The sequence below is a fragment of the Gekko japonicus genome, unplaced genomic scaffold, assembly GCF_001447785.1.
Source record: "Gekko japonicus isolate JY-2015 unplaced genomic scaffold, Gekko_japonicus_V1.1 scaffold1296, whole genome shotgun sequence".
Classification (NCBI taxonomy): Eukaryota; Metazoa; Chordata; class Lepidosauria; order Squamata; family Gekkonidae; genus Gekko; species Gekko japonicus.
In genome coordinates, this window is record NW_015173166.1 from 253850 (window position 1) to 263090 (window position 9241).

The following is a 9241-nucleotide window of genomic DNA, read 5'->3' on the forward strand; positions in this document are numbered from 1 at the left end:
CATGCACCGTGTAAGCCGCTCAGAGCCCTTCGGGGGTGAACGGGGTACAAATGGAAAGTATAAATAAATAAATAAATAAATAAAAGATAATCAAATCATAACATTTGACTATTATCACAGCCCAGGCAAGCCCGATCTCCTCAGATCTCAGAAGCTAGGCAGGGCCGACTGGCAAGTACTTGGCAGGGCGACCTCCAAGGAATACTAGATGTGGGACACAGAGGCAGGCTACTCAAGCCACCTCTGTGAAAAATGTCCAAGCCCCCAGTAGGGGTCGCCAGAAGTCTTCCAGGCAATCACACAACACACGTATAAAAAGAAATCAGCAACCCTTATATTTATGCCTTGCAGCAGCCCTTCAGCCTTCTGATTCATGAAGACCAACCCACCCACCTTATTTAACCTCCAGCCTTACTCTTTCATTAGTTTTCTACATAGCCTCTGCTATCATATGCACATAGATTGATTGGCTGAAGATTGTCCCCTCAGACTTCCATAGTAGAAGTCTCCTGAAAATGAGCCCTGAGAGGGAATGGCTGTTCATTTGTGTCTCCGTGGCTTCTACATGACTGAGTTTCTAAGTTATTGTTTCAGGATTTGTATTGTCATTCACTTTCAGGACATATCGTCATGACCTTTTCAGCATGTGACAGTTGTGGCTTTTAGTGAGCCCATGGTGACTTTCAGCCATAATACCATGTGCTAAACCAGTTGTGTGAATGAATACCAATATTATGCATTAACTAACAACTATGCACTGTCTGAATGGCTGAATTCAGATGTCATGAACCAACTCCAGTTTGTCACAAGAATGAATTTGGATTATCCTCAATCGTGTATGGTTCCGCGCCCCCCCGCCCACACACACGGACTCAGACTGAAGACTTCCTGTTTGAAACCCACAAATCAGTTTTCAGACAGAAACAAAATGCAGTGAGTTGAAAGCACTCCAGTTTGGGCATCACAAAAATCTTTGATTCTGTTCCAAGCCACAAAAACTTCAAAATCAGCATCTTGCTCAAGAAGTGAAGGCAAAGAGAATGCACAAGCCCGAGGATAAACCGGGCTTGCTCTCTTCACAAACTAGTCAAAGTTTGTGATGTTTGACAGACCTACATTTTTTTGCAAATTCATTACAAAAACAAAAAAACCCAAAAATGAAGTGGAAACTGCACCATGACTTGGTTCATATGTAGAAGAAAGAAGAACAAAATTGTGATATTGATCAGATTTATCAAGGATAGTGATACTTACTGTATGTTATCCCAATCTGATCTGTTAGTCAATAAGAGAAGGGGTGCTTCATTTCTGGACAAACTTGCGATAACATCTTCAATAACATTTTCAATCGCTCTAAGAACCTCAGAGCTGAAATAAATTATGAGATATAATTTCAGTTTGAATAACTAGCATGTACAATCAGTGCCAAAATCTGCAATGAAACTCTGATATTCATAATTGCCTTAATTAATGACACTGCAAGAAACACCATACTGGACTTTGTCTTGATTTAAGTGCCCCTAGTTGCCATTTTGTATGTCTGAGCTTTAGCACTATAAAGTATATTAGAAGCCACTCCTCATGAGTTGTTGTTTTCCCCCCCCAGCCAGCCAAACAGTTGGATCAACTGGTTTAAAACAACTATGATTAATGTTTTAAATCAAATGATGTAATATTAGCTTTGGCCAGAGTTTGACTTAACTTGTTTTTAAATGCTGCAAACTTCAAAAAATGTTCAAGGGTATAATATAAGTACTTCCTCTCTACCACAGCACATTAACCTTTTGATCTGACACTTTGAATGAGTGCCTGTGGTTTTTAATTATATGAAGGTTTTGGCTGGATAGCAACATTGTGTGTGAGACGGGGGAGATAAAATGTGTCATGAACTGAACTAAGAACACTGGTAGCACTCCTCATACAACAAAAATAGCAGGTTGATCTGAGTTTCCTATGAACAAAATAGAATTTCCCCCCTAAATTTCACTTTTCCTGCCTTCTGCTTTTGGCAGATTATATTGCAGATAATACTCTCAGTCCACAGATGCTGCATTAATTTGTTAAAATTCAGGTATAGATTCTCTTTTTAGCCTAAGAAACACACACAACTTTTAAGCACTCCTAAGCTTTCTTTAGCTCGGGGAATGTTTTTACTTGTACACCATACGCCCATGCCATATTACAAACCACTTTAGAGATTTCTATCAGTAAGAAATGGTTTCCCATGAAAATGGTGACAGTGGTAGGGGGGTGTTTGGCTGCAGTTCAAAGAACGTTAAGGCCAAAGCCCCTTTTGGCACGAAGAATTAGTTGTGTAGTTTTTTGGATCCTGGCTATTAACGTCTTCTAACTCTGGTCACATTCTGTTGTGGATAAGAATACGTTCCTTTCTTAAACAGAAGAACATTGGTGGCATATATCACAATGAATCTCAGACACAGAATACGTTCCACCCAATTAAAGAATCACAGAGTACGTTTTAAAGATGATTGCATATTTTTTCATATATTACAAAGGAAAATATTGGGAATGATTTTTATTAGAGGGCTAGTATTTATCAGAATCAGAAGGAATATACAGCTTGACCAACTAATGTTCAGTTTTCAACTATGAAAACTGAAAAAGCCTTGCTTTAGCTTGAAAAGACTGAGAATAAAACAGAAAAGATGGATAGACTCAACAGATGGGGTCCATTGGACTGATGATTTGCCCCATTTCCTGTCAGTACTGTTCGCTGAGTTAAGAGCATAAGTTACTTCTGATTGCTTTAGTTTCTGCAATTGTAATGAACGTTTATGACCCATGTGTATTGAATTTTATCACAGTTCTGCATTAGTCAGATAATTTAGCCAGACAGTTTCTGTTTTATCTTTAGAAATGTATGGCTAAGTAATCAGTGCCAAATAACAGATCCAGATTTCGCATCCAAACTTAATTTCTGGGGTTTGAGGCCAACAGTAGTTGAGAGAGTGCTTTAAAGGAGAAAGGCAAGGATATGAACAGCATTCTCAAAAGAACATATCACATATGCTCTTTATTTCAGTTTAGCTCCTTGAAGATGAAATAACCTTTAAGACGAAAAAAGATACATTACTGGCCAAACATGCCAACTCAAAAAGCACTCGGCATTAATTACAGAGAAATCTAAGCTGGGAACAGCAAGACACTACAGATGTATCACACAAGGATAAAGCCTGTCAGCTCATTTCCAACAGGTCACAGCATGAGCGGGGTTGTTTTTTTTTTGGCAGCACAAACAGAAATGCACTTAAATCATTATTTTACAACAAGAATGGGGGGGAAATCCAGTTACCAAATTAACCCCAGTATTTTAGCAAACAATGGCACTTGAACACAGAGAACACAGATCAAAATTATGGTAAATTAAATTATGAAACTACGTTGCTTAAACCAAAAATATTAAAAATGGCAATCTTTTATACTGCTTGTATTCAATGGTCTAGCATGCATACAGAACTAGTTGTACTTTTCTCAGTCCATATGACCAATGCTGCAATTCCCTGCTATATGAAAAGGCCCAATAAAGTAACTGGGAGTACTAACTTGTAAATATTTTTAGGCTCAGTTTAGAAAATCCGTGAGCAGTAATTATGCTACTTTTGGAAAATATATATGAACATACTTTGCTTCTGAACAGCTGGAGAGCAGGGTTAACAACATGAGCGACATATAACTCTGTGCTCCAACACTTGTAATTTTCCCTTCTTTGGTATTACTGAAATTATTTTTTGCTGTGCAGATTTATTTAGGTATTTGATATTTATTAAGTTGGATTTATTGTCCACCCATCCTGAAGGCTCACAACAGCCTTGACAGATTAGCTGACTAGAATGAGATTTCATGTAATGCTGCCATGAAATGTTCCCTCCTTTCAGAGTTTAATTCTAAACACAACTCTATCTCATACATTTGGAATGAACTGAGACTGATGTACCCATTTTTGCTTGTTTCTGGTTGATGGTGGTATGAAGGCTAGAGAGGTGATTGAGATGACACTCGTTAAAGAAATGGACCCAGGTGCTGGTTTCTGTAACTGTATTTAAGCTGGGTGTGTTTGCTGGCAAACATGTATTCTGCATGCAAATTTTATATGTAAGAAATTTATTTTGTAGGGTTGCCAACTCAGGGTTGGGAAGTACCTGGAGATTCTGGAGGGGGTGCAGCCTGGGGAGGGTGGGGTTAGGGATGGGAGGGTCCTCAGCAGGATGTAATGCTATAGATAGAATCCATCCTCCAAAGCAGCCATTTTCTTCAGGGAAACTGATCATGGTCATTGGGAGATCAATTGTAATAGTGGGAGATCTCTGGGTGCCACCTGGAGGTTGGCAGCCCTAGTGTTATGAGATGGCCACATCACTGTGGAGTGAATAAACTGGTCTAAAAGAAAATACAGTAGTTCAGTTGTAGAAGACCCCAGTTTTGGTCTGTGGTAGCTCCAGTTTCAAAAATGTAGAGTTGCCAGCCTCCAAGTGGTGCCTGAATAACAACTGATCTTCGGAAGAAAGAGACTGGTTTCCCTGGAGAAAATGGCTGCTTTGGAGGGTGAACTCTGACATTATACCCCATGTACCGGTAGGTACTATTGAGGTTAACTGGTATGGTTAGTCCAATCACCATTAGTTAGCAGAGCACTTAAATAAAGCTACAAACGCAGGAGCGTCACTTTACCAGGTTATTCAGTTTACAAAGCTACACAGGAGCCACATAGCAAGCTTAGAAGAGAAATACTTCTCTCTTTATTTGAGAAGTACACTTTGGATAGGAAAGAGCAGAGATTGACAGAGTACTAATTTACTAGCTAAAGGATGGAGGCAGATGGCAAGAGGCCCATCTGCCTCAAGGTGCCAAGAGAGGACAGTATGTCCCTCTCTTGGTGCGTGCAGGTAGAGAGCAAGTCTTCATACAGAGTGAGACAGAAAGAGGAAAGGGAAGTTGATCCCTGAGAACACAATCTGCATTTCAAAGAGGACAGTGGCAGAAGAGTAGATACAGGAAGAAAGGTCCGTGTGGCTATCTAGCCTCTCTTGCCACTCAGTCTGGAGGGTGAGACAGGGACATCACATCTGGAACTTCCAACAGGTACCTTCCCTTAAAATCCCACCCCCCTCAGGCTTCTCTTCTAAAGTTGGCAACCTTATACAGTGTGTAAGATTGCAGATCAGCAGAACCTCAGCCTGAGACCTTGGAGACCTGATGCCAGTCAGAATAGACACCTCAGAACAGCAGCAGTATACGTTTAAACTATGAACATTTTTGCAGTCTCTTTGGGGCAATCATGTTGTTTATCCATGTGACAGTTTAAACTTAAAAGTGGGCATAGGACTCCACTGGGGCTGAGGTGCAGTGGCAACTATCCATTTTGTCTGCCAGTGCACCTTTGAGGGGAAACATCTCTCACACTGGCATGAAATCTGAAGTGAATTATGTTTCTGTGCACCAAAGGAAGTTGCAAGCTGTGTGCTAGGTAAAGGTTCCCTTGCTCGAAAGCCAGTCGAATCCAACTCTAGGGTTGCGGTGCTCATCTCCGTTTCAAAGCCAAAGAGCCAGTGCTATCCGAAGACGTTTCTGTGGTCATGTGGCCGGCATGATTAAACACCAAGGCGCACGGAACGCTGTTACCTTCCCACCGAAGTGGTACCTATTTATCTCCTTGCAATTTCTTGCTTTCGAACTGCTAGATTGGCAGGAGCTGGAACTAGAGATGGGAGCTCACTCCATCATGCGGCACCCGGGTCTCGAACTGCTGAACTACCGACCTTCCACAGCCTGCAGTTCAGCGTCTTAACCACTTGAGCCACCGCAGCTCCAGATACTATAATATCTAGCTAGGATATTATAATTTTTAATTCTCGATGCTGTGTCCTAGTGTATTATAATTTTTAATTCTTGATTCTTTATTGTATTTTGATTGTTTTATACTTGTTGTAAACCACCCAGAGAGCTTCGGCTATGGGCGGTATAAAAATGAAATAAATAATAATAGTAATAGAGCGGCTAAACTCCAGGTGGGGCCTGCAGATCTCCTGGAATTACAACTGATATCCAGACTACAAGGATAGTTCCTCTGGAGGAAATGTCTGCTTTGGAAGGTGGACTCTAAGGCATTATAACACGGTGAAGTTACGCTTGACCCACAAATCTCCAGGAATTTCCCAATCAATAGTTGGTAACTGGCAACCTAGCTAGTTGCAAGGTGTTTGCTGGGTGCGAAGTTCTGACCAAAAAAGATAATAAGCAAACTTTTACAGAACACAATGATTGGATTTACATCATATTATGTGACAGAATCCAGGACCATCTCCTCTCCATATTTTTACGTGGTCACTCCAAAGGATGCTTCCCATATTGGTGAGATTTTGATTGAACTATAAGCATGTCATAAGGAGCTAGAAAAGGTTCTTAAGTGTACAGACGAGGCGCTAATGACTAAGATCAAGATAATTCATAATATACTAGTCCCCATTATTATGTATGAGTGTGAAAATTGGACAGTGAAGAAAGTTGACAGGAAGAAAGTTGATTCATTTGAAATTAAATCAAGGCCAAGAGATTTATGACTGAGTACCTCCAAGCACACAAATAAGTGGGTTCTAGATCAAATCAAGGCCAAACTCTTCATAGAAGCTAAAATGCCTAAAGTGAAGCTAACTTACTTTGGTCACATTATAAGGAGACAAGAAGAGGAAGACGACTTGGCTTTGATACCCCACTTTTCTCTACCGCCTCGGCTTACAATCACCTTCCTTTCCTCTCCCCATAACAGGCTCTTTGTAGGGTAGGTGGGGCTTAGAGAGTTCTGAGAGAAGGGTAACTGACCCAAGGTCACCCAGCAGGCTTCAAGTGGAGTGGGGAATCAAAACCTGTTCTCCAGATTAGTCCACCACTCTCTCAACGCTACACCACATTGGCTCTCATAAGAATCACTGGAAAAGACAGTAATGGTAGGAAAAGTTGAATGTAGCAGGAAAAGAGGGCCCCAAATGAGATGGATTGACTCAGTCAAGGAAGCCTCAGTTTGCAGGTCGAGCAAGGCTGTTAATGACAGGACTGTTTTGAAGGTCATTAATTCATTGGGTCGACCTAAGTCAGAAGCAACTTGATGCCATTTAACACAGAGCTAAGCATGTCATGGCACATGGTACTACTTTTCTCCTCCGTGTATGTTTTGTGAGGTGTTTATACATGAACAGAGATTCTGGAGTGCAGGAAAGTGTGGGCAACAATAAGGTCAACCATTTTGCACAGGACAGTACAACACAGAAGTCTGTACAACCACGGGTGCACCTCACTCTTGAGTCTCTCCAACTCTACTGCAGCTTCCAATTTCCAGCACAATACTTTGCATGCTTACTCAGTAGCAAGTCCCATGAAGCTTAATGGGACTTAGTCCCAAGTAAATGGGATTAGAATTCCTTTTGTTGTTGTTACCTAGGGATTTCACTGCAGTGAATGGAAGCAAGCGGTTCACCCTTATTCCCAAGGGTTTTTCTCCCCGCTTCACTGAGCTCAGATCGGTGTTGATGCAATAAGGTGAAGAGGGACCAATCCGTTTCTCTGAGGAAGCTCATAGCGAAACTAAAAGCGAGGGTATCGAACGAAAAGTTTTAGGTTACTAATGGGAATGGGGGATAGCGAGGATATCCATCCATCAATCACGCGCCCTTCTTGCTCGCGCGACAAAGCGAAAGGAAAACTGCCGCCCTCGCCAACCGCTTTTCCCGCCCTCCGCAGAGCGATTTGAAAGGCGCAAGGAAGACGTCAGCACCTGTTCCACGCCGAGCGTTCTCACGTCAAGCTTGGGCCGCAGACTGAGCCAATCAGATCAGGGGAAGGATGGGATTCTATACAGGCGCGCGCGCGCACATGCCGGTGTTGAGGATTGTGGTTAAGTGGGGCGGGGTCGAGGAGCAGTTTGTAGGGGGATCGTGGAGTGCTGTTGGGCGGGTCTATTGCCACTTTTTAACTAAAGCTTGTTTTTATTGCCTTGTGTTTTTAATAGGTTGATTTAGAAAATATTTTGGTTGGGTTGACAATAAATTGGAATGGAATTGCGGTTTTTTTAAAAATATAAAGTTCTGTTGCAACTACAGACGCATAGAAAAAAACAGAGGGAGGGGTGCTGGAAATGTTGTTAGTCTTCGAAGTGCTGCAGAAATCCTGTTTATTTCCCCCCCCCCCCTCGCTGTATCAAAAAAAAGCTGTCAAGTCTCCTGTTCTTGGGGGACTCCAGCAATACTCCCTTTAAGCTGTGAAGTCTTCTGAGCAGAAGATTCTACTTTCTGAGCTACTGGCATTAAAGTTGTGAGTGAGGTATTTTGGCTGCTGCATAAATTAGTTTGCTCTGGGGCCATCCTTCCTGACCTAAGACAAAAATGTGTGAGCTGGAGGATAAAAAACTGAGCTAGCTCACGCTAACCCAGTTTAGAGGGAACACTGGACTCTAGGGTTGCCAACCTCTGGGTGAGGCTTGGAGATCTCATCTGCAAGAATTAAAATTGATATCCAGGTGACCAGGATCAGTTCCCCTGGAGAAAATGGCTGCTTTAGAGCGTGGACTTTATGGTACTATGCCCCAGTGAGGTCCCCCCCAAAAAAACCCTCTTTCCCAGGCTGCACCCCTTAAATCTCCAGGTACTTCTCCTTTAGAAGTTGGCAACCCTTGGGGGGGAGAGATAAGAGGAAAGGTGATGCCCTATCGGGGTGGCCAAACTTGCTTAATGTAAGAGCCACATAGAATAAACGTCAGATGTTTGAGAGCCACAAGACCTAAACAAATATTACAGGCACATTTTTAATTGGAAAATATGTAGATTAGTGTTTTATTAACATTAGATGAGACTGCCAAAAATTAAAACAAAATGGGTAAAAACAGATATTGATAATGATGTTTATTTGTCCAATGATATTTATTGTCTAAGAGAAAGAGCCAGTTTGGTGTAGTGGTTAAGTGTGCGGACTCTAATCTGGGAGAACCGGGTTTGATTCCCCACTCCTCCACTTGCACCTGCTGATGTGACCTTGGGTCAGTCACAAGCTCTGGCACAGCTGTCCTTGAAAAAGAGCAGTTTGTGTCAGAGCTCTCTCAGCCCCACCCACCTCACAGGGTGTCTGTTGTGGGGAGGGGAAGGGAAAGGAGTTTGTAAGCCGCTCTGAGACTCCAAGTGAAGGGCGGGGTATAAATCCAATCTCCTCCTCCTCCTCCTCCTCCTCCTCCTCTTCT

General features: G+C 42.1%; 1 protein-coding gene across 1 annotated transcript in view; it reads right to left on the reverse strand.

The window, feature by feature from the left end:
* Positions 1-9241, reverse strand: part of SPO11 (SPO11 meiotic protein covalently bound to DSB) — a 113753-nt gene that overhangs the window by 35611 nt on the left and 68901 nt on the right. The window contains exon 2 of the mRNA XM_015422515.1: positions 1255-1368. Within this exon, the coding sequence (XP_015278001.1) occupies positions 1255-1368 (114 nt within the window). The remainder of the gene's footprint in view (positions 1-1254; positions 1369-9241) is intronic.